This window comes from Amblyomma maculatum, chromosome 1 (genome assembly GCF_055883805.1).
Source record: "Amblyomma maculatum isolate TAMU_Amacu chromosome 1, ASM5588380v1, whole genome shotgun sequence".
Classification (NCBI taxonomy): Eukaryota; Metazoa; Arthropoda; class Arachnida; order Ixodida; family Ixodidae; genus Amblyomma; species Amblyomma maculatum.
Window position 1 is genome coordinate 459,132,099 of NC_139344.1, and position 26,707 is coordinate 459,158,805.

General features: G+C 44.6%; 1 protein-coding gene across 1 annotated transcript in view; it reads right to left on the minus strand.

The window, feature by feature from the left end:
* Positions 1 to 457: 457 nt before the first annotated feature.
* Positions 458 to 26,707, minus strand: part of LOC146209762 (cytochrome P450 3A14-like) — a 133,030-nt gene continuing 106,780 nt past the window's right edge. Inside the window, exons 12-14 of the mRNA XM_084587452.1 lie at positions 14,853 to 14,993; positions 8,447 to 8,609; positions 458 to 718 (exon numbers count right to left, since the gene is read on the minus strand). Coding sequence (XP_084443578.1) covers positions 629 to 718; positions 8,447 to 8,609; positions 14,853 to 14,993 — 394 coding nt within the window. The 3' untranslated portion in view covers positions 458 to 628. The remainder of the gene's footprint in view (positions 719 to 8,446; positions 8,610 to 14,852; positions 14,994 to 26,707) is intronic.

Below are 26,707 nucleotides of genomic sequence, written 5' to 3' on the forward strand. Positions count from 1 at the left end.
GGGGCGGATAGTGGTAAGCGTTCGAGGGCATTCTCCACGATGCTTTTACATCGGCTCCAATTACCGTCAGGGGGATATCTCACTCTTCATAGTTCGATAATTAGAAGTGTTGCCTCCGCTACGAGAAAAGCTGATGATGGCAAAGAGAGGTAATAGGCAGGATGCATCCACAGAATATTATTTAAAATACATGTAGTACACACTCTCAAAGTGAGGCGCACTAAATTATCTCACATCACAGCGTTTTGTTGATTCGCCAAGCGCCCCCCCCCCCCCCCCATTGAATGAAAAAAAAAATAAACACTGAAGAGTACACTGATACGTGTGCGTTTCTACCGTCATGGCAACCCTGGAACTTTCGTTTCCTTGCAAACTTCGTTATTCGCCGCAACACTACATGCATTTGAAGAATTAGGACGTATGTGTGTATAAAAAGACTCACACATAGTTTGTGCTTTCTCTTTTATTTTCAGCGTGCTTTCTAACGAATTACTTATAATCTTGAGGAGACACCTGGGCAATCGTGAAGGCATCTAAACCTGCAATATCTCTACAATAGAGAAACAACGCTTAAGAAATGACACGTCCCCGTTGAGGTCGGTGAGGCTCCCATTAAGAGCTAGTCACACTAGCAAGGCTTTCGAATGAGACGAAGTGTGACCCACGGTCCATTGATTGGTGTTGACAGCATTGCACGAGAGGCTAGTTCCAACTCACTCTGTAAAGAAAAAATAACAAATGAAAGAATGTAAAGGCATGAGAATATTTATCTCCTAAACCTTATCTTGTAGAACCCCATATTTGCTCGTAGTGCTATAATTATCACCAAAGCATTGCTATGAAGGGTATATCTTCGTGCAGTAATTTTTGTCCGGCTTATCACTTAACTTTCTTCAAACCGAACGTGTAAATCTAGGTGACGAAGCAGCATGGCATAAGTGCCCACAGCCGTCTAGGCCTCCAGTTGCACTTCTGTTCCTTCTGCTTGCTTTGTGCATGCCTCGCACATTATTTTGCCTTACAATATTTGTTTGGGATTTCTGAGTTCCCTAGTGTCATGGCTCTTTACCTCTTAGGAAAATAACACATACAGCAGCCTCACGCGAGGTACTTTTGTAAAACTTGTTTGCTCGCAATAGTGGCTGTCCTGAAGGACACTTCGGCATTGGCCTAATGATTTGGTTGGATTCATGTACTTTTAACCTTCTTAAATGAACGGCTTTCGTCAGAACAAGTCTGAAATTGACAACGCCATACCTTCCTCACATCCCTTGAAGAAAACCTACATGCTGGTCGCATTCTCGTTGCTGTTTTTCCCAACGTCAATGCTGCTTTTGATTATGTTTTCCGCGATGCTATTCTCGCAGCCATGGGCAGTCTTGGACTTGGAGGCAAGTTGTACAAGTAGATTGAAAACTACTTAAAAGAGCGAAAAATGTTTATGACTACCTCAGACGGCCCAATAATATATCATGGAGTAGGGAAGGGCATACCGCAGTGTGTTGTGCTCAGCTCTCTGTTGTTAAATATCACCGTAATACATTTAACACTAATCCTACCACACGGAGTCCCCGCCACGCTTTATGCAGATGATACCTGTATCTGGAGCGAATCTAGACTGCGTCATGTTACGCAGCGACGTCTTCAAAAAGCATTACCAAACATCTCTGCTTACTTAGCTACCCGAGTAATTCATATTTCTGCGGAAAAACGTGTTACCATAAAATTCACCAGGGAAACAAGGCCAAATATCTAATCCTACTTAATGGGAAGCAGCTACCCTCCGTAAAGACCCAACGATACGTCTGTTGTGTCATAGACCGATACCTTTCTTGGATATTCCATCTTATAACACTCTGCAAAAACAGCAGAAGCATTACAAATGCTCAAATGTATGGGCGGAATACGTTGGAGATGCAATTGTCGCTCTATAGTTCTCAAAAAACATATGTTGATGGTATTTTGAGATATAGTTTACTAATTTTCCAGAATCAAAATCCCCCTACAAGTAAGAGGACGCTTTAGGCAGCGCAGAATTTGATCGGATTGGATTTGATTAGACTGTATTGGTTTGGATTATTATGGATTGTATGGGATTACATTGCATTGTAGAGAAGTAGGCAGCCTATCGCCAGGCACGCATGCTTTTGTTACGCATATTCTGACCAAGCTGAGCTAAAAAACGCCCACTTTTTAAGCGTTAGGGAACTTGTCTAATCAAGGGAACTAAGCATATCTCCTTGGATATCTACTTACTTTCATTTAAGTTCACAAGGATCACCCTTGCAGCATTGCATTTTCCGATAAAAGAGTATAGTATGCAAGTTTTGCAAGAAAGGTGAAGAGCGTCTAGCGAATATTTAGTAACATATAATAATCTCTGTCTGCAAAGCTATATATAGTTCCTTATAGTTAACCGGGGATGAATATGATTTTCTTTTACTGGCGGCGATTTGCTGTATTTATTTTTTCTAAAAGGTCGCTCAAAGTGAAAGGGTTTTTTTACTGCGTTTTAACAGGGATGATAGCCCTTTCTAAGTTGCACGGCGAACCACACAAGAACACAGCCAATCTAGGCCTCCACAAGCGAGCTCGAGCAACGCAGCGGCACTTTGTCGTTCTCATCCTCGTCTTCGTGGTATACTCGTCTAGTTCATCCTCGTCTGCGTAATATCCCCGCATAGTTCACTGCAAAAAAAAAAAAAAACAATTTTTTTTTCGCCGGTTTTTTTTTAACCGACTAAAACTCACATCGGTAGAACCTGAAACTACTTTCTTTAATCGGGATATTGAAACACTCGTTATATTACAACCATGCTACAACATTTCCCTCTGTCCGTTATCGACAACCCAAAAAAGGTATCTGAGAAGAAGTATGCTTTGAATTTCTTTTAAGGCTGGTTCACACTGGCGACTCGCGGAGGTCGCGCGACACGATTCGTCACGGAGGGGGCGATTAGTCACGGAGGGGGCGACCCGAACGAGTCGCCAGCGACCCGTTTGAGGGAGTCGCCATGGAGTCGCTCGGTGGCCGATTTCTTGCGACGCGACTTCAAGTCGCAAAGCTACTGAGCCAATCCGCAGCGCTTCTGCCTCCTTCCAAGGCGGGAAAATTCAAGAGTACCTGCGCGCGTGTGCACGATCGACTTACTGCGCCCGCAGTTGTTGGGCAAACATGCTAAGGAGCACTGCGAGAGTGAAGCATATACTAATTCACGTTTGTACTTGTATCATTGGTCATGTGTTTGACGCTCGGGCATGAGGCGATGTCGTGATCTGCTATTTCGCGAGAACGCTAACAGCGCACACACCACCGCCGCTTCCGTCTTCGTCGAACTATAGCGCGTTGGCGGTCGAAACAGTCCTAAACATGGGAATAACCATAAGATCCGGTTCTTGACTGATAATTTCACATATTCATAACCGAAATGAGTCCGAATCGATCTACCCCGAGCGCGGTAGCAGAAGCCGTAAAGGCGCGAAAGCCGTGCCTTCGTTCAAATCTCGTTCGGAGAGGGCTTTGTCGTAAAGCGAGTTGCATTCCGGTGTGAACACTCCCTGTTGATCAACAATTGTCGCCGGTCTCCCCCTCCGTGACGAATCGAGCAGCGATACCTCCGCGAGTCGCCAGTGTGAACCAGCCTTTAAGACCATGCCTTAAAAGGCGCAAAAATCAACATAAAACCGGTAAGACATCGCACTCGTTTCCTTCTTTTTTTTCTTCTTCAAAGACATGTTCAATTCTGCCAAGTTCTCCGCTTCTAGTACATCAATCGAGCAGTGGCAATAGGCAAAAAATCGATTTTTGTTTTAGGAAGCATCGAAATGGCCATTTTGTGCTGTTGCGTAGTTTTATTTTTTGCAGAAAGCATCTTAAAGCATTTGAACACTGACTAATATAAAAAGTTTCAAAGCAATCGTACGGGAAAACAGCGAAAATTTATTTGCTGATTTTGCCAAGCAACACTCAATCATTCAAAGAGGAGAAGTATGGCAGGAAGAGAATACAGTTGTTATACTATATAGCTAGTTTCGTCATTTCATTAAGAAGGTAATAAAGAAAGTTAGCGAGTTTCTTTGTTTTTAAAAGGAAGACAAACGTTTCTGAACCGCGCTGTAACCGGCTGACATCTGGACACCATCAGCCTGTAGTGAATGCATTGGGACACACATTCGATATTAATATGCAGGAAAAGTGCATACTTAAATTTCAATGCTCTATATGAATTGTCAGACAAAAATGCATCATCATAATAATGAGTGTATTTTTGGAATGATTTTGAATTTACTGGATAGAAAAAGTTTCCCTGTCGAAAACAAAAAGCCATATGAACGTACAGTTGTTCGGAATAAAATTTCGGTGCTCATAGGATATTAAGGGGAATCCCCAAGGTGGAGTAGATTTGTAATAAAGGAGTAATTACTCACTGACATTCACCCAAGCACAGCCATACAGCTAGAAAGGAACGCTATACAACTTTTTCAGAAACTTCGTAGTTAAAAAAAAAAGTCGTCCGGATTCTGCGCTTGGGTGGATGTCAGTAATCACTCCCTTAATACAAGTCTACTCTACCTTGGGGGATCGCCCTAAATATCGAAGAACACAATTCCCCCCCCCTAGTTATTGATCAATTCGCTCTCGCCCTACCAACTGTTCTGGGTACCTTAGCTGGTAGAGCGACGCCCTGGAAAGGCGGTGGTCCCGGTTTCGACCCCGGAACAGGATTAAATTTTTCGTTAACTATGAAGTTTCTGAGAAAGCTGTATAGCTTTCCCTTCTAGCCGTATGGCTGCGCTTGGGTGGATGTGAGTAATTGAAATAAGAAAAATTATTAAAATTTATTTATTTGAAATAAAATAAAATTTATTTTATTACAAATTTTTGTACTGTTTTCGACCATGAACTGGTTGTGAGACAGGTTTTTGCAGTAACATTAGAATTTTCTTTAATACCAACTGGAAATTATGGCATAATTGCAGACTACACTTCAGCAAAACATCATCATAAGCCGAACAATACCAACTGTAAGGCGAAGGCCTTTCCCATATTCCTCCAGTTAGCCCGGTCCTGTGCTATCTGCATCAAATTGGCCGCTATGTACTTCTTAACGTAAGTTTCTTCCACCCCCTCTACGCTTTCCTTCCCATAGAATGCAACGTAAGTGTTATACTTACTGATAATCGCTCGTAATCCTTTCGCACTACATGTGCTGTCAATGCCGATTTGTTCCTAACTTCCAATAGATAGTGATTTTTCCGAGTTATTCTCTCACCCAATCTGTATGCTTCTTAACTCGCAAAACATGCATTATAGAAATATCTTACATTTGGGGAGAACGAGAAATTATTATGACGTATTTCGAACAGAGTTTGCAGGGTTTTTTTCTAGCTGCGTGAAATAGCAGTGAGTTGTCAAGTACAATAAAACGAATGCATTTTATTATATATTTCAACTCATCCACTTTGGCATTTCTGCCGTGAGCATTTGTCATCTTTGCAGGTTATGCTTAATCAGCATGGCTACTAGGTAACAAAGCAATCATTGCAATTCGCATCAATTTCATATTATACCGTGGCACATGGTGTGTAGCGCCGTCCATAAATGGAATCAATTGCTCGCGCGTGACGAGTTACATGTGGTTAAGCGAATACCTTTTTACACGTCAGTATAAAGTCCACTTTGTGAACACCTACTAAATATGCGTATGCCTTTTTGAGAACTGTGACCGGGGTTGCAGCTGCTGCCAGAAGAAACCAAAAAAAAGCCAAAGCAATAGTGCTGTGCTGGCCTGAGGATACCCAGAAAACAGGCATTCATTAAAAGCTGTGCTTTTCGCTTTTTGCGAACGCAAGAAATAAACATTTTTCAATATTTTGAGAGGCTATGCAAACGGAACAGCTATTACTAACGTCCCAAAGTCCTCAACTGCAAGGTCTAACCATACAAATGCTCGGGCAAAAATATCAGTGAAAAGCACAAGGATTCATTAGCATCATATATTTCTTTGCCGAAGGCTCCTTTATTGAAGGAGTGCAACAATTCTTATTGCTTAAAAACCTTTACCGAAATTTCAAAGTTAGCTGGACACAATAGCTCATAAAAGCGATAAAATGTTACGCCGGCATTGAGCAGGCAACCACGTATGACCAACTAACACTGAAATTCAAAACGTTTGCCTCATCTTAGAAAGTATGGTTACATACTTTTTCGACCGTTTCTATTTATAGTTATGATTCTCAGTCATTAACCTTCGCAAAGACTCTTACACCTTTGGTGGTTGCTAGTTTTATCTCCTGAATCTAAGTGCTTCGCGAATCATCGCTTTTTTTTTTCCGAACTAAGGAAAACTATACATCAGCATTGCTGGGGAAACCGATTCACTAAATTAAAACTTGTATCACATACGAGCCCGTCGGGCAGTGAAATATTGGAACGTTGTTGGGGGATTCTCATTCAGCGTGTTGTAACCTATATAGGCCTTGTCGTCTTTGGTGAGCATTTTGTTGCATAGGAGTTTGTATATATCAGCCGGAAAATATGTGTGCCATTTACGCGAAGTAAGTATGCTTTCTCAGTTACTCTTCTTATTACATGTGATCGCATATATTTGCAAGCCGACCAGACTTGCCTTGAAGCTCTGCAGGATGCCTAAAACCAATGTTAAAAGTAATTTATTAGTCCTAGCTAATTCATAATGTTTATTAAATATTTCGTTCTTGGTCACATTTTTTTGTTCACTGTTCCAAAAATGTTGACAATAAAATGCACACAACTGGCGTCAAAACGTTTTCGGGGCTACTGAGAAGATGAAAAGGCAAATTTCGAGAAAGCCATAATCAGACCCCGAAATTAAAACATGCATACCTATATTTCAATAAATAATAAGCCGAACAATACTAAATCCTGAAATCTGATTTTTTGTCTAAGTGCCCAGACTTCACGGAAATCATCTCGTTCACGCATGAGCAGCACTTTTCACTCAGCGTGCTACACTTTTTGCAGCTTTTCTATCTTACGGATTGTTTCTGCAGTTTGCCCTACCATAATCTCCATCTCAATATCTCCATTTCATTTAATATATCAAACGATTGTTTTACTCTCAAAGACTCTAAACATTCAGCACTTAAAATTGGCCAAAGTGTCTCTCACCCCTCTATGGTGTGCAATTTTTCACCCAAGATATACAGCCTGTCTTCTGAAACGATTGTTAATACCCGCACAGTTACGCAATAGATGGAGAACCAGATGTGCAAACCATCTAGTAGTTGACAAGTTTTAATGAGAGGCATACGCAAAGAAAACATCTATTCATATTGCTAAAACCGTACTTCCCTACCTCGCTTTCTTGGTGGTTAGAAAGGTATACTGAACTCGAAATCTAAACGGCTTTCGTAGTGCTCAGCGGCCTCGCTGTCCAGATTCAAGGTAGGGATCAACAGGGCTCGTGTGATAGGATTTGTGGCAATTTGAGCGAGTAAATTATACTAGGTGACTAGAACTTTGAGCTTCTATAGACAAAATTCTACGTATGCAACCTTCAGTCAACCAAACGTGTAATTTTATCCTAAAAATAAAGACTTTCAAGTAAATACCCAAACATATAATCTACAAACATCAAAACTACATTTATGTTTATTTTTTGTCTTCCGTAACAGGTACAAGCTTGTGTACAATGCATACTACACACTGGACGCATCGGTACACACTGCATGCATACATCAGACACGGTATCATCGAAAAAATTTGGCAGTTTCAGTCTTTAAAGGAGGCGGTCTGAAAAATTGTGCCCAAATTTTCACCACCTTGCCCAAAAGCTGAACCGGGGGTTTTTTTGTTTTTGTAAGTGGAAGCAGCAATGAGGACCATGTGATGTTAATTCTGACGCTGCAGAAAACCAACAAATGTGAAGAAGGACAAGGATACTGCCGAGAACAGCTTACTTGTTTTACACATATACTGAGGAAAGCCCCATATAGTGCTACAATGAAAGTGCATGTTTCTCGTTAAACCGTGTCCAAAAAAGCATGCTTTCGAAGAAATAAAGATTAATAAACTCAGTTATGAAATTCGAAATATTACTAAAAGTTTTGATTTCAATTGTCACCAATATTAACTCATCGCTAAGCTGCTCCCGGAGCTTCATATATATACCTGTAGACTGACGCAGGAAGTTTATATATCAGCAGACAGTTCTACGACGTTACTAAACAAATATCAAGCGCACTTACAACATGAAATCCTGCGAAATAATCTGTGCGAAGCAGGCAATAAAGTTAGCCATGCTCAGTTGCATGTAATTCAAGACGCCCGCTGCATTCTCTCAAGTCTCGCAACCTATTCGTTAAACAGAATAGCAACATGATGCTTTTGTGCCCTTATTTGTGGCGAGCGCGAGTTCCAGCTATTTACACCGAACACCTTTGTATACAAGCTGTTTTCACTCACCGTTTGAGAAGGACCAGGTTCCAATTGGTACTTCATAAGAAGCCTACTTATGGTCAGCTTCATTTCCAATATCGCCATGTTTTTACCGATGCAATGTCGCGGGCCCATCCCGAATGGCATGAATGCAGTCTTGTTTAAGTAGGCTTCCTTTTCTGGAGCGAATCTGAAATTTTATACAAACTGGCTCATATGGTGTGTGGTTTATTGTGCATTCAATGAAGACGTCATTGCCACGATGTTAAACTGGTTTGTAATAAGGTAGTTACTCATTGACATCCTACCAAGCGCAGCTATACGGCCACAAAGAAAGCTTAATAGCTTTCTAAGAAACTTCGTAGTAATGACATATTCCTCCTGGTCCGAGAGTCCAACCCGGGGCCATCTCTATTTCCGGGGCAGTCGGTCTGCCAAGTGAGCTAACCAGTGCGGTCACCATATCGGATGGTAGGGCAAAAGCGAATTGATCAATGACTCGAAGTGGGAATAGTGTTGACCGAAAATTTAAGTGTTCTTTTTGAAACAGGTTTGTCTTCTTCACAGAAAATTTATCGGCAGCTGTAGAAGTGTAAGAATATAACTAAGTACACAATATTTTGAAAATCCTTACCCCCAGGCATATGTTTCTGTTCCCTATATCGGCCTGCCTACATTATATTTTTCTCAAAAGGTCACCTATAGCAATGACGCCCTGCTGAACGCGCAACATGGTTAACGCTGCACACTCTATAGTGAGAAAAATACAGCGACCTTCAAATCCTTCATAAAAATGAGGGTGGCCCAATAATAGCGGTAGCACTGCGCGCAGCACTTCCCCGTGATTTCGACCAGCGCCATACTCATGGTGGCTATACCTAGAGGGCGCCTATAGTCACCGTAGCTTAGTGTGCCTCGATGTCAGCGCCGCCGTCCACGGTGGAGACAACCTCGCCGACGCCGCCATATTGAAGCACACGGGATCCGCTGCGCTAGCATGCGTAATGGCGCGTTCTTGATTTCGCCGCTTCAGAGTGCTTTGAGTTGAATTGTCTTTTTTATCAGTATCGCAATGCGTAAAATTTCACTCTCAATAGCCATTTTACACATCGGATTGTCGAATACGTAATTGTACGACTTAATTTTACGGCCTCAAGTGGCCGAGCTGGCGCGACTGTGAGATTGGAAAACCTAATAATATTTAACAGATCATTTTACCAGCATGTTCTGCTGCCCTGTGCGGGTTGAAGAAATCATCTTATTGTTTTCCACATGGCCTTTTTTTTTATTCGTTGTTTTGTTGACAGCCGCGCATCAGCCGCTCGCGCCCAGCGGTTGGATATGCTTTCTTTGCGCTAGCTGTTTCTCTTTTTTGAGCTCTCAAAAACTGATGTCGGTCTCTTTCTAATCTTTCGAAGTGAAAATGCGAGTTGTTTGGCCATATATTGCTTACAAGAAGCACTCACATCTGTTTACAGGCAGACGCTGGTATATACTAATTATGCGTGAACCTCAGTATACGAACGTTGCGCCAGCGCTTTTTTTTTCCCGGCTCCCTCGAAAACCGACTTCTCTAGTTGTTGATAGCATACATGATTAAGTAAGGTTTTCACTCGTTTCGTTTTCCTCCTGGGCGCCCATTCACCGGAAATCTGTGAACTTGCTTGCATGTCGAGTTCGCTTGCACCATGGACATATGCAGCGGTTTCTCGACTGTGATTCCTCTGCTTTATCTTATTCAACGCGATCTCCACGGGTTATTAAACTATGCATGTGAACCTACAAAAATGGGTAATTTGAGGTCATCGTAAACTATAGATGCTGTATTCTGAAAATTTATATCCGAAATAATAGTTATCGGCCTTAAAAATCATTCATTGCAAAAATAAAGCGACCATAAAGGGTTTGATTGAAAAAGCTGCATTATTTTGGCAATGCCTGAACTACATTTTCTGCCGACAGGATTGGGTACTGAACAGTCAGGCTGTTGTAAAAATAAATGCTAGACGCCTAAAGGTTGAGTTTTACTGTTGCTGCAGACAAGTATGTTTTTTAAAAATACACAGCGCAAAAACATAGGACAAGCGTGTAGATGGGAACAGCGCTGTTCCCGTCTACTCGCTTGTCCTATGTTTGTTGCGCTGTGTATCTTTAAAAAATGATGCACCAACTAGCTCAACTCACAGTACTTTTGCGAGACAAGTATGTAACGAAACTTATCAACCTCACCCCTCGCAGACAGTAAAGTCAACAAACCGAATACAATGCGAATTTGAAAAAGCGCAGCTTGTTGATCCCGTTGATGTATGGTACGTGAAAAAAAGCAGCCCAAACGACATGTTCATAATGAAAAGAAGTAAACCAAACCGGTCGACGCTGGAAACACTACTGAAATTTTCTTCTCATGAAATTTTATTTTGTGTTTACAGCGCCGCCCCTCTATTCTCTTATGAACCCGTCGTTTCTGCTGTATGTTTTTCCCCGCAGAATGCAAATCATTTTTTTTTAATGTTGACTGAAATCGAACATGAAAAAATGCAAACTGTAACATAAATTACCGAGACAGAAGGACATATATATTGTGTATGTATAGTCGATTGTAACTCTTGTAGAAAAGATATGAAAGCAAAGCGTGAAAAGAGATGCAAATCACTAATTATGTAACAAACATAGAGCAAAAATATTGATGTGCGCAGTGTAAAAGCATTCGCAACAATAATGAAAATGAAAAAAAAAAGGAAAGACATCAACCACGAACTAGCGAGCAAGAAAGCCTGGTAAATGTGATGTGTAGAGTGTGGTATAACAGTTAAAACAAAAAACTTTACACAAAGTTGACATCAGCACAGTATAGCTGCGATAATTGTCATCATGAATCCTTAAATTCGCTTAGCTGGCCGCTGCACCAACAGGTGAGTAGGAGCTGCTGTCTTCCTCTGCAGGAGGTGTAAATTTGGCATGCCGTCCCGCAGAGAGTTTACTCGGCTTCTGTTGAGCTGAATAAATAATTAAAAACAAGTGCTATTGTTTCGAATCACTGAAAATTGAGGAAATTATACACTCCAGGTACATCTAAAGTAAAAGAGCATGGTCAAAGCTCTGAAATTGAACAGACGGCGTCCATCCTATCAATTTCTCTCCAAACTCGTCCTCATCAAAGTGCTACTAAGGAAATACAAAACACTTAGGTACATTTGAAGTGATACAAAGAAATACTTTGAAGAATACTATCTAAAGTGATGAAGAGAACCTTTTCATAAAATTTTTGCTGAACATTATCGAGCCTCGCATATTTATAAACAATGCGCAGTCTACGACAGATACCGATCCAGAAAACACAGGAAAAGGTTGAGTATTATAATGCGTGTTGACGGCATGTTTACATATGTCACATCATACTTAGGCATTTTGCTCCGCAACATAATAGGAAGCACGGCAATGAATGAACATCGCATATATCGTGTTGCAATTGTATACCTATAAAGACAATTTGGCTACATCGCTTGTGATTACAACGGTACAATATGTACTTATCTAAAGAAATAAGCTAGGAGCCTTGACTTGAGATACGCGAGAGATCGGTACATCGGTACCAAAAAGCATCTTCACTCGACTCTAGCTATGACACTACGCGAATAGAAAAACAATGTTCAAAACGAACTATAGGTCAAAACTGTCTTGAATCTTACATCGCTGGTATATAGCTTGGTTATTTTATGTCGGTCCCACTTATATCTTCCCTTTCAGCCCCAGGGGAAATGAAAACAACCTAGTCCTTTACGTGTTTACCCAGCGCATATCAGCACACACAAATTCTCGTAATGTTCATTCTGTTGACCTGACAAGCTCGTAAGGCACGCGGTCTAACAATCTCAAATAAGTAAAACCACCAGCGAGTCATCCGCAGCCTCGAACAACGCAAGCTTAGCTGCTTGCACCACGGAACTGCGACCGCACCGATCGCCCGTCCTGATTCAACATGGCGCCGCAGCGCAAAAGAGGCGGCATGGGGCCGGTCAAAGGATGGCACCACCCTGAACGGCGGCGCTGACATCGAGGTACCCTACTGTTGCTCGTATATTTCTTGCCTGTGAGAAATATATGTGTCACATAGGGTTTGGAAAGTTAAAGCTGCTTACCTCAAATCAGTCTCCCATATTTGTGGTACTTTAAATTTCTCACTCTAAACATTGCGGCTCCAATATTACCTTGATTCAAAGATAATTCGGCAAGCACCGTTCACCGAGCTAGTAGCAAAGGTGCATTCGAAATGCTCCCTCAAAAGTTGAATAAAAATGCTGCTACTTTTGTTGACGCGAGCCCTAAGCAAAATGTGATGGTCGCGTCCACTTATTTTGTCGCGTTCGCATTGTCCCTTCTGATATAGATCACAATGTAATGCGTGCTGCGTCTTTTGAGAGCGAACACTACTACAAGACATCAAATCCGCGAAAAGTGCGATAAAACATGGAGGAGCGCTAGTTTCTCATCCCTTTCAGCATGGATATCTTCAGGTGTCAACTTATGTGAGCCTTAAAGAGCTTTTCCTGTTCTGCTGACCCTTTCAGTATCTTATATGTTACAAAGGAGCAAGCCTGTATAAACAGAAATAAGGGATAGATAAGAAGTAGCAGTGAATCAGGGGAAGTCAGGGGAGCCTACCAGTATTCGAAACGGAGTTTCGCCTAGCGCAGGAGGCATGGAGCTCGAGTGGCAAGAGAGTCTCAGTTATCTAGACGGCAAAATATCAGCCGCATGAATACCTAGTCAAATAAAACGAGTACGAGGGGCGATCATAAAATGCGTAATAACAGTACAACAAATTTGTACCAGGCGTAAAAAAGAGTATTCAAAATGAACCTACGTCTCTTTGATATATATAGTGTCATGCCACACAGCTATGACATCAAGCAGAATATGGCGGCATACATTGGGAAACTGGAAGCACTCTCCGATATCCGCTTTCGAGGGCCGCCATCAAAGCTGATTCATGCTGCGCTAGTGGCGGTGCTCAGTGAAGATGCCCCAGCTTAAAAGAAAATCGGCAAATGACGCAGATGATTTGAACTCGGTAAAACAAGTATGGGCTCTCAAGGTGTCACTGGGGAACCACAAATGTCTGCAACTCGGAGACTCTGATGTTCTTTCACTGGCAAATTATCATATTGAAAATATTGGAACAGGTCAATATGAGTGCAGGTTCGGCGCCAGCCGTTCTGCGCAATATCTTCCACATTATGTAGGTTTCCGCGCTTGCATCCGAATGCGTCCGTCCGCACCATCGCTATGGATGCACCGTTTCACGCCGCAAAGGTGACGGCTGTACTTTTGTTCATCTGCGGAAACAAAATATAGTATATTTGTAAACACTGAGCTGTCCTCGCACCATGTGAATTCGTTTTCTTCCATCCAACCAAGAACACTGAGAGGGTGTTGGGGGGGGGGGGGAGGGGATAACGTGCCAGAACGACTATGAAGTGCGTGCTCAAGTTGAGCTCTTACGGAACTCTCATAATTACAATATTAGAATACAAAGAATATTTGTGGAAGCTCATCCACCAGAGTCAGAAGTCCATGGTCTTGGGAGAAGAATATATGGAGGTGAATATAGAGCCAATACATAAAAATCACTTTCTTATCGGATTTCCTTCATGCCAATAATACGAACTTTATGAACGCTCAAATATAAAGCGTTTTTACACCACAAAGTGCGATTATAATATCAATGAAACTTTGCGAAACCAGCACCAACAACCATGTATAAGAGCCGTGCACATCACCATGCTGTTCCATATAATTTGCACCAATAAATGGGGGATTTTTGTTTTCGTTTATTATGCATAAAATGTACAAAGATACTCAAAAAAGGAGAAGTAAAATTAAATTTTTAATCATATAATGTTTCAGCTTTTCAAATTTGTTCATTAAGACAGTCAAGTTTCTTCGGAGTACGCCGTGTTACGGTTCAAACACATACATCGCTACCAACTAGAAACAAATTGTCAGTTTTGATGGAGGACGGGCCGACCATAACTTTATTAACTCTATAAATGTTGAAACACTAGTTGTCAAAGTTTCAGGCAGTTCTTTCAAAAGTTTTGCTGTCGCTTAAGTAAAGCGGACATAGTTTCGTATTTAGAACGGTGATAATAGCCCTTTCGCTACATCTCAGGTAAAAGAAAAACTCCTGACAACTTTACAGTCAAGCCGCATAGTCTGAAATCAAACGCTTGTAAACGAGCCATCCCCGAAAGTTCCTTCCTCCGCCGAACTGTCAAAGAAATAAAATGAGCATACCTGAGCATTTAGTCGGGTAACAGCAGCGGGTAACCGCAAACTTGCAACTTACCAGTCAAGCCCCACCATCTGAGGTGAAGTAGCAGTAAAGGAATCGAAACGTACACGATCTTCCTGAAAAGAGCGACTGGCGTACCGTTCTGGGCTGAACTTCAGAGGGTCAGGCCAAAAGCGAGGGTCCCTCTGTATCTGGTAGAGTGGAGCCATGAAGCAGGTTCCAGACTTGAACTTTGTGCCCTTGTACTCAAAGTCCTTCCCAGCTTGCCTTGTCACAAACCTGTGAGATGTCGAATGATGTTCTCAGTTTTCCGCACAACGGCACACGGCTAACGAAGAAAGGAAGAAGGAACAGAAACGCGACCAAAGTGATGCTTTTATCTTAGTCTTCATTCTTTCTTCTTATTTATGGAGAAATTGTTTTACCGCTGGCGCCCCGTGTAAGCAGTCCTTTAACTCGGCCAATGAAAATGATGTTATTTGCCCTTTCGGGATTGTAGAATTAAGTTGCGTGCAAACGGCAGAGTGGTTTTCTGTGGTACCATAACTTTTAAAGCACAATTCAGTTGAATTAGTCATGCTTCAATTGAAGCTGGAGCGACGACCTCTTCAATAAATATGTCAATAGTTCCGGCAGCAATGAAATTTTTGCTTGTACGTAGAGCGGGAAAAAGCGTGGTGCAGAGAAGCGGAAACAAGTGTTTTACAAGTCATCTGTAGGGTTTGATGAAACACAAAGTTAAGCAGCTGAGATATCTGAAAACGAAAACCAGTTCAGGAAGAAAGAAAAGGATTATTATTCTGCAGTCTCCAATGGTGCTGCTGCCAGCTGGATGCGGTGAATGAGACACCACTACACTGCAGCAGCTTTCACGCGACTCATTGCGCAATAACGATATGATCGAAGCTATTGAGTTATATTTGTGCATGCTTCTCGTAGGTCTGCGCTCTCCCACGCTATAGTTCTCTTTTCATCCGGAAATGCGTTGAGCTGTTGAGGAAGCGAGCTAATGTCGGATACTTTGAAGCCAAAAAATAAATAGACGAAAATTGGCGCTTCATACAATGAACAGCGATTAGTGGTAAGTAATTAATGTTTCTTATTCTAAGCCACTTCATTGTGTTTTGGTTTTATGTACGTCGGTTCATATTATAATAACATAGCGACACAGAACAGGACACACGTGTACATTAGCAGTAAATCAGGAAAAAAGCCAGCAAACAAAAGCGAAAGCCGAACAGAAAATCCCTCACCTGCATGGCATGCTTAAGGTGACTTAGGGCGAAAGTCCCCGCTATAATCTTTTTTTGGCAATTTCATATTGTCCCTTTATTTCTTGTCTTATTTGATCCAATAATCAATCATTAATTAGAAGATACTGTCAGAGAATTTACGACATAGAATGATATAAATGTAAATTTCAAATTAAGGGAACACTTAACATCTATTTAAGATTACAGCGCGATGGCGGCCTATGAAGCCTCGGGTGCTTCCACATTCACAATTCAACGCAGACGTACAGTTTCAGCTAAGTCCGCTTTCAAATGCTGGACGTAGAGACACCACTTTCTTCGCGTATCAGCTCTTGATTACTTCAGTTAACTGCCACATGCTGTTGCCACAGAATTTTGAAGCGAGAAGCTTCACTACGAAGGAGTCGGAGCCGAGCTTCACGAATGCCGTATGCCGCGACCAAGTCACGTTAGTTCTCATAAATGCTGCGCTGCTTAGTTGTACACGGACAAAGGAAGTGGACAAACGTTGAGGTTAAGCGCAATCTACCAACTAAGTTTTATTTCTTAGAAAAGTTTCTTTGTCCGTGTACAACTAAGCAGCGCATCATTTATTAGAAGACGTTCCAACTAGCCCAGTCTCAGGCACTTCTTCACGTTAGTTCCAAGGCCGGCGGCGCAGCCCCCTCGCCAAGCTCTGCCTGGGTTGCCTAGCAACGCATAAAAGGTGCGCAACTCCTCCTCATTAAAAAAAAAAATATTCTCCGTCCGGGAATCGAACCTCCAGCCCCTGGATCCCCAGCCGAGCTCTGTACCACTGTGCCACAACCCGGGTCGTAAAGCGCTCTTCATAATTCGGCTTGTCTACGTTAGGATTCCGCGAGTGAGAGATACTGCAAATGGCGCGCAATTTGAAAGTATCAAAGACTAAAGTAGTAACTCAATTAGGAATGAATGAATCAATTAATGAATGAATGAATGAATGAATGAATGAATGAATGAATGAAAACTTTATTTCCACCGAAAAGGAGCCCTTCATCTCCCACCCCCGGCACGCAGGCCGGGGAGCGGGTCAGGAGGGCCCCGCAGGCTGAGGTCAGGTGAGGTTACAAGCACTCTTTACGGCCTCAGCCGCCAGGCGGGTCGCGTGCCGCTGAATGGTGGGATCTCCGCTCCGCAGCCAAACCTCCCAGGCATCTCTACTATCAATGTTAATGCCTGCGCCTGGGGAATCGGCGCATTGCCATATTATATGATCTAGCGTGCCTTTTTGTCCGCAATTTTTACATTTAGAATCTTCTTGCTCCCCGGTCTGTGTTAAGAAAACCCAGACAGGGCGGATGTAGTTATCGTCTTGTAATCGACTCCAGATGCGTGCTTCATTGTTAGTGAGAGACCGATCTGGGGGAGGGTATACTTTTCGATCTAATTTGTAAGATTCTGTGATCTCATTGTATGTGATAGCGCAATCTTTAATTCCCTTGCATTCGGGCTGTTCTACCGCTGCCCGGTGGTAGAGATCTCGGGCCAGCAGGTGCGCAGCTTCGTTACAGGGACAGATTCGTGTGCTGGTATCCATATGATGAATATGGTTCTAGTAATGGGATTTGTGAGAAGAATCTTTTTGGCCTCCTCTGAGATCCGTCCTTTTGCAAAATTCCAGACAGCCGTTTTGCTGTCGCTAATTATAGTTTTGGCCTGAGTACCAGTGCATGCGAGCGCTATTGCGACCTCTTCAGCTGTACTAATGTCACGGGTGCGTGTTTAGGTGCACCTTCTCCATTTGCTACTGCCGAGACAGCTGCTCCGTGTCGTCCGCATGATGCGTCTACATAAGCAACTTCATCGACTGCTTTGCGTTTCATTCTTTTAGCGATGGCTTTGGCTCTGTGTTCTCTGCGTTCTTTGTTGTAGCCTGGGTGCATGTTTCGAGGTAAGGGTGGTACCAGTATGTGTTCCCTTATGTTGGGTGGGATAGATGTTTTCGACTGTGGGCCTCTGTCTGATTGGAGTCCGACCCAGTCTAGGATGGCTCTGCCTGTCTCTGTCTGACTTAGTCTTTCCAGTTGAGAGATTCTGACAGCTTCAGTGAGCTCTTGCCATGTATTATGAATTCCCATTTTCTCCAGCTTCTCTGTTGATGTGGAGACAGGGAGGCCTAGTGTGCGTTTGACGCATTTTCTAATTATGACGTCGATTTTTTCACGTTCTGTCTTTTTGAGACTGAGAAAAGGTGTGGCATAACATATGCGACTGATGATGTAGGCCTTGTCATTTTGAGTAGACTACGTTCCTTGAGACCGTGTCCTCTAAGCGCTACTCTTCTGAATATGCCCGTAACTTGGGCTGCGTAGTTCTCCAATTTTTTGATGTGGTTTGTGTTCTGCCCTCTTGCTTGGAGGATCATTCCTAGGATTCTAATTTCCTCTACTTGTGGAACCGGGTAGTTTTCAACATTTAATCTTTATATCTGCTTTATTTTTCTTATATTTGGGGTTGTAGATGAATAGTTCTGACTTTTGCGGCGAGCAAGATAGACCGCGTTCCGCAGCGTACTCAACCACCTTATTTGCGGCAGCCTGGAGTTGGTCTCTATTTCTGCGTCGCTACCTTTGTTATCCAGAGATTTATGTCATCTGCGTACATGCTAAATTTTAAGTCCGGTATTTGCTTTAGTTGTGCTGGTAGCCCCCTCATAGCAATGTTAAATAGAAAGGGAGACAAGACAGAGCCTTGTGGCTACCCAAGGTGATTACGGGTGATTTGGCGCTTTGAAAGCTCATGGTGACTTCTCTGTTAGTGAGAAAATATTTGATATAGTTATAGGTTCTGATTCCAACCCCAACTTCGTAGAGACCTTCGAGCACTGCCTTATGCTTGACATTGTCGAAGGCTTTGGTTAGGTCAAGTTCGAGAATAGTCTTTGTGTCTGAAGATTCATGCGTTATGATATCGTATCTAAGTCTGAGCATCACGTCCTGTGTGCTTAGCCCCGACCTGAAGCCCACCATTTCGTGTGGCCAGAGGTTCTCTTGCTCCATATATTTGGTAAGTCTCGTCTGAATAACGCGTCCCATTAGCTTTCCCACGCACGAGGTCAGTGATATGGGTCTTAGGTTTTCTAGTTTTGGCGGCTTCCCCGGTTGGGGTATGAGGACTATACTGGCAGTTTTCCATGCCTGCGGTAGTTGTCCCGTCTCCCATACCTTATTCATGTATTCTGTCATGGCTGTGATCGACTCGTCGTCTAGATTTCTGATAATAGTGTTCGTGATACCATCTGGTCCTGGGGCTGATCTTGTCTTCAATCCAATAAGCTCAGCTCGGACTTCAGCCCTAGTCTAAGTCTAGGTTAGGTTTCCCCTCATATGCAGGTAACGTTTCGGTTTCCGTTTGTCCGATGTAGATTTCGATTAATTTACTCATCAATTGTTCGTCCGAGCCTTCGAAGGCATGCTTAACTTTAGTTTGATTTTCGTTGGCTTGTGCTTTAGATTTTTCCGGATCGAGCATGTGTCGTCGAATGTTCCATGTTTTGGAGAGGCTCATGCCTTGTTCCATTTCATCACATCTGTTACACCAGGTTCATATAGTTTGATGGCATATGTCTCCATCTCTTTATTATGTCGAGCTAGTGCTCTAATCGTCAACCTAAACGTCAACCTAATATAACGGTTCAATCTTTGTGTTTTTAGGCTTTTCTCTAGGTCCTGTTTCTTGTTCCACACGTTTAGGAGCAATTAGGTTGACGTCCAGGATGTCATCATCATCAGCCTGATTATACCCACTGCAGGGCGAAGGCCTCTCCCATATTTCTCCACTTAACCCGGTCCTGTGCTAGCTGCATCCACTTGACCCCTGCGAACTTCTTAATCTCATCCGCCCACCTAACTTTCTGCCGCCCCCTGCTACGCTTTCCTTCCTTGGAATCCAATTTGTTACTCTCAGTGACCATCGGTTATCCTCTCTTCGCACTACATGTCCTGCCCATGTCCATTTCTTCTTCTTAATTTCCACTAGAATGTCGGCAACTTGAGTTATTTCTCTGACCCACTCTGCACGCTTTCTATCTTTTAATGTTACCCCTACCATTTTTCGTTCCATAGCCCTCTGGGTTGTCCTCAACTTAAGTAGAACTCTCTTGGTTAGCCTCCACGTTTCAGCCCCATAAGTGAGTACAGGCAAGATGCAACTGTTGTATACTTTCCACTTGAGCGATACTGGTAAGCTGCTAGTCATAATCTGCGAGTGCTTGCCAAATGCGCTCCATCCCAATCTTATTCTTCTTGTTACTTCATTTTCATGGTCCGGATCTGCGGTTACTACCTGTCCTAAGTAGACATATTCGCCTACTACTTCCAGTATTTCGCTAGCTAATGTAAACTGTTGTTCCTTCCCGAGGCTGTTGAACATTACCTTAGTCTTCTGCATATTGATTTTCAAGCCTACCTTTCTACTTTTTCTGTCTAGGTCATCAATCATTATTTGCAGTTCATCCCCCGAGTTGCTTAGCAAGGCAATGTCATCAGCAAATCGCAGATTACTGAGGTATTCGCCATCTATCCTTATCCCTAACTGCTCCCATTCCAAGTCTCTGAATACCTCCTCTAAGCAAGCTGTGAATAGTACTGGGGAGATTGTGTCTCCTTGCCTAACACCTTTCTTTATGGGAATTTTGTTACTTTCCTTATGCAGAACTATGGTTGCTGTGCAGCCACTATATATATATATTCCAGAACTTTCACGTACGGCTCGTCTACCCCCTGATTTCGCAATGCCTGCATCACCGCCGAGGTTTCAACTGAGTCAAATGCTTTTTCGTAATCAATGAATGCTATGTATAAGGGCTGGTTATATTCCGAGCATGTTTCTATCACCTGATTGATGGTATGGATATGATCGATAGTAGAGTACCGTTTCCGAAACCGTGCTTGATCCTTTGCTTGATTGCAGTCTAAGGTTGTCCTGATTCTATTAGCGATTACCTTAGTAAATACCTTGTACGTAACAGACAGTAAGCTGATTGGTCTGTAATTTTTAAGGTCCTTAGAATCCCCTTTCTTGTGAATGAGGATAATGTTTGCATTCTTCCATGGTTCCGGTACCGTCGATGACACCAGGCACTGCTTATACAGGGTGGCCAGTTTTTCTAGCACGATATCCCCCCCGTCCTTCAGCAAATCTGTAGATATCTGATCCTCTCCAGCTGATTTCTCCCTTTTCATAGTTTCTAGTGCTTTCTTGACCTCGTCCTTCGTCACTGGTGGAACGTCTGACTGGTTTTCCCTACCGCCCATCTCATTATGGTCTTGACTACTTTGGCTACTGTAGAGATCTGTATAGAACTCCTCGGCTACTTCGACTATCTTGTCCATATTAGTGATGACGTTGCCCGCCTTGTCCCTTATCGCATACATCTGGTTTTTGCCTATGCCCAATTTCTTCTTTACCGCTTTAAGGCTTCCCCCGTTCTTTACAGCATGCTCAATTTTCTCCATGTTATACTTCCTTATATCGGCCACCTTGCGCTTATTGATTAGCTTTGATATCTCGGCCAATTCGATCTGGTCTGTTGGATTGGAAGCTTTCATACTCTGGCGTTTCTTAATCAAATCTTTTGTCTCCTTAGACATCTTACCGGTATCCTCTCTAACTATACTACCGCCTACTTCTACCGCGCACTCAGTAATGATATCTCTGAAATTATTGTTCCTTGCCTCTAGGGTAATGTCGCCATCCTCAGTTAGAGCTGAATACCTATTCTGTAGCGAGATCCTGAACTCTTCTGCCCTCCCCCTCACTGCTAATTCGTTGATGGGTTTCTTTCTTACTAATCTGTTGCGTTCTTTCTTCAGATTTAGGCTAATTCGGGACCTCACCATCCTGTGGTCACTGCATCGCACTTTCCCGATTACCTCTACATCCTGCACAATGGCGGGGGTTGAACACATTATGAAGTCGATTTCATTTTTAGTCTCTCCGTTAGGACTTTTCCATGTCCATTTCCGGTTCTTCCGTTTGCTGAAGAAGGTATTCATGATTCTTAAGTTATTGCGCTCTGCAAACTTAACTAGTAACTCCCCCCTGCTATTCCTAGAACCAATGCCATAGTCACCTACTGCCTTGTCTCCTGCCTGTTTTTTCCCTACCTTGGCATTAAAGTCCCCCATTAGTACAGTATACTGCGTCTTTACTTTTCGGATTGCCGATTCTACATCTTCATAGAAGCTTTCAACTGCCTGGTCATCATAACTACATGTAGGTGCATAGGCCTGTACAACCTTCAGTTTATACCGCTTATTAAGCCTAATTACGATGCCTGCAACCCACTCATTAATACTATTAAATTCATCGATATTACCCGCTATGTACTTATTGACAAGGAAACCTACTCCTAGTTGTCGCCTCTCTGGTAAACCTCGATAACACAGTACATGCCCATCCTTCAGTACAGTATATGCCTCATTCGGCCTCCTAACCTCACTAAGCCCTATGACATCCCATTTCATGCCCTCTAGTTCCTCTAACATCACTGCTAAACTAGCTTCACTAGCTAGGGTTCTAGCATTAAACGTTGCCAGGGTCAGTTTCCAATGGTGGCCTGTCCAGCGGCGCCAGACTTTCTTAGCACCCCCTGCTGCGTCAGAGGTTTGACCGCCGCCGTGGTCAGTTGTTCCGCAGCCGCTGGTGACTGAGGGCCGGGGTTTTATGGAGCTTATCATTAGAGGTTGTGGCCAATTACTGCACCAGGGTGGCCAACTCCTGTTCTGGTGAGGGAGTGCGTTGCCGGAAGTGTTCACCGGTATCAGGTCGCACCCCAAACCTGTTTATGCAATTCCATCGACACGCGGATTTCTTTTTTTTTCATCCGGTGGAGAATTGCGCGGCACCGGGATTTGAACCCCGGTCCTCTTGCATGCGAGGCGGATGTTCTACCGCTACGCCACCGCTGCACCCTGCCAGGATGTGACGTCATCCATCTGCCTGCAGCTTTGAGGACACGAGCGCAACTGAAGCGGTTGCAATAGCGCTCGCTTGCGTTAGCACGCAGGCAACAGTAGTCATTAGCGATTCCAAAACGGTTGCCCTGAATTTCGGGAAAAAAAAAAGGGTTTCGGAGGCGGCCAAAATCATCATCCATGCTAACTCCATTAATCGAACAATCTCCATCATATGGACACCTGCACATGAATCTTTAGCTAGCAACGAAGCTGCACACTTGCTATCCCGAGGTCTCTACCACCGGGCGGCAATTCAACAGCCCGACTGCAGGGAATAAAAGATTGTGCCATAACATCAAATGAAATCTCTGAATTATGCAAATTATATCGAAACAGCTAATCACCCCCGGATCGGTCTTTATCTAACAAAGGGGCGCGCACTTGGAGGCGGTTACAAGCTTGGAACTACATCTGCCCGCTCTGGATCTTCCTGACACAGACCGGGGAGGAAGAAAAATCTAAAAGAGAAAATTGCGGACAAAAAGGCGCACTAGATAACATAATCTGGAAATGTGCCGACTCCCCAGGCGCCGGCACAAACAATTATAGTAGAGAAGCCTGGGAGCTTTGGCTACGAAGCGGAGACCCAACCGTCCAGCAGCAGGCCTTCCGCCTTGTGGCCGAGGCCGGCAAGAGCTCCTGTACCTTCACTAGTCTTTAGTCTGCGGGGCTCCTCCAGACCCGGAACCCTGGCCTGCGTGCCGGGGGCGGGAAATGGAGTACCACTTCTCGGTGGAAAATAAAAGTTTACATTCATTCATTCATTCGAGCTGGAACGAGTGCGCTGAAATGCCACCGGGCGGCGGTTCTTGCCTTCCGCGAGTGACAGATGCGTCGCCTTTTCTTTCCTGTAAACGATTTATAGAACGCCGGTGAACTTAGACGTGCTCGACATGGAAGCCAAAGAGAGTTTAGCTGCTGGTGAACGTCGTAGAAGACTGGATAAATTAACGTCTTCTAGTCTCGATGTAATCACTGCTTTTCGCTACGTATATCCAGCCATAGCAGAGCTAAGCCATCTTCTGTTTCTTTTCAACACGGTGCAACCTGTTTTTCTACATGTCACGGTAGCGGATATAGCGACGATGACCCCCTTACAGCGAACAGGCTATGTACGTTATTGAAGCGAAAGCCTTTTACGCCTTATTGTTGTCGACAAAAGGTGGCCAGCAGAGGTGTCACAGTTTCGAGAGCGAGAGTTAAAAATAAATTAAAAAATAAAGAGCACTGCAGAATCTGCTTTGGAGTAATGCGAAAGCACGGATGGGGCTGTTGGTTGCTTATGGTTGCTTCTAGTTGCTTAATTCAATTCTTGTTTGCCTATTTTAATCTTTGGCACTTTAAAATTGAGCGCCAATCCCTTTCTACACCCTTTTTCGGCTATACTTCCAGTTGCGTGACGTCACATTCTCTACCTCACGTTATTTCCCGATCCTTTGAATCGAGCGGACGTGCCTTTCATGGGCTCCGCCAATCTCGGTTACTTTGGGCAATTCATCGGCTTGGCGTTTTTTAATTTTGTGTCGAATCGACGGAACGCATCAACAGGACCACAGGAATACCAGTATTTCCGAGGTGGGCCTTTGTTTCCGATTTTTTTCGGACTTTTTTTCGGTGGACTACGTGCTGAAGCTAGGCCTAACGTGGCCTAGCGTCTCGCGGCACCCTGGGATCGCGGCGGCCCCGTCGGGGACCCACCCCTAGCCTCGTGAAGCTGACTAAAGCTAAAAAAATGGAAATTGTCGAAGGAACGCGGGTAGATCAGGAGGAATTTCAAGTGCCTGGCTAATGGTATACCACCAAGAAGAAGAGATATGTGCCGCTCGAGAAGACCGTGCAACAAGTTGAGAAGCAACGAGCTGCTGAGAAGTTGCTGGAAGAAAAATGGCTGCGAAATCGGTGTAAAAGCAGCATGCTCGCCTACCCGATGGCGCCGAGAAGATCAGTTTGAGGCCACGCGGCGGCCTTGTGCGTCTGCTCAAGTTTGGGAACGCAATCTTGGCTGACGCAATAATCGTGGCATCTGGTATCCACCCGGGCGAGGCCGGGGAGGACGTCATCTCGACGAATACTAAGCAGCACTCGATCCTCGTGGCAACTACAAGCGCCGAAAGGAAGAGACGCTACGCGAGCCTAACCCACCTCGTGTTCGAGGGGGAGAAGATCGAATTGACTGCCTACGTGGCGACGCCGGAAGATTGCGGCAAGGGCGTGGTACATGACGTGCCACTTATATCGGCGAGATCATCATGGAGAGGCTGAGAATCCACGGTAACAGGCCAGTTTTGGGTGTGCGGAGACTCGGCAAAAATTCCAGAACTGTACTAATTCTCTTTGAAGAGAGAGAAGTACCACGATGGGTTCGCCTGACTCCGATGGCGCAGCGGTGTGAACTTTACCGCAAAAAATATGAAGTATGCATTGCCTGCGGGAGACTCGGTCACAGGGAGGACGTCTGTCTGGACCCGAGCAACCTCAAGTGCAGAAGCTGCGCAATGGAGAGGCCACCGCAAGGTCACCAGTGCGAGGCAAAGTGCAAGCTATGCGGCAAGAGCCACCTGCTTGGTGACCGAAAATGTAAGGAAATATACAGGACTCCGTACGAGGTGAAGAAGAAGCAATAGGAGCGAAAAGTCAAGGATAAGCCAGCGCACGACGACAACAGAGGGCGACCGAAAGTCAAGCAAGAATGAGGAGGACACTTCCGCGTTAGAGAAGACTCCTTCCCAAGGTTGGAATCTACCGCCAATGAGACGCCACCGCAGCAGCGAGGGCATTCCAGTTCTCGCTCCATGGGACGCTCCAGGTCAGGGTCCAGGAGACGCTCGAGTTCTAGGGACGCGGCCAACCCATGGACCAAGCGGAACGCCAGCGGAGACCGGAAAAATATAAGCTTCAACAGCGGGGCCTCTGAGGCTAAGCCTAGGAAAGATAAGACGAGGAAGTCGAAATTCCTAAAAAAGAAATTGAGGAGTGTAAGGGGGTGATTAAGCAGCAGCAGCAGCAGCAGCAGCAGCAGCAGCAGCAGCAGCAGCAGCAGCAGCAGCAGCAGCAGCAGCAGCAGCAGCAGCAGCAGCAGCAGCAGCAGCAGCAGCAGCAGCAGCAGCAGCAGCAGCAGCAGCAGCAGCAGCAGCAGCAGCAGCAGCAGCAGCAGCAGCAGCAGCAGCAGCAGCAGCAGCAGCAGCAGCAGCAGCAGCAGCAGCAGCAGCAGCAGCAGCAGCAGCAGCAGCAGCAGCAGCAGCAGCAGCAGCAGCAGCAGCAGCAGCAGCAGCAGCAGCAGCAGCAGCAGCAGCAGCAGCAGCAGCAGCAGCAGCAGCAGCAGCAGCAGCAGCAGCAGCAGCAGCAGCAGCAGCAGCAGCAGCAGCAGCAGCAGCAGCAGCAGCAGCAGCAGCAGCAGCAGCAGCAGCAGCAGCAGCAGCAGCAGCAGCAGCAGCAGCAGCAGCAGCAGCAGCAGCAGCAGCAGCAGCAGCAGCAGCAGCAGCAGCAGCAGCAGCAGCAGCAGCAGCAGCAGCAGCAGCAGCAGCAGCAGCAGCAGCAGCAGCAGCAGCAGCAGCAGCAGCAGCAGCAGCAGCAGCAGCAGCAGCAGCAGCAGCAGCAGCAGCAGCAGCAGCAGCAGCAGCAGCAGCAGCAGCAGCAGCAGCAGCAGCAGCAGCAGCAGCAGCAGCAGCAGCAGCAGCAGCAGCAGCAGCAGCAGCAGCAGCAGCAGCAGCAGCAGCAGCAGCAGCAGCAGCAGCAGCAGCAGCAGCAGCAGCAGCAGCAG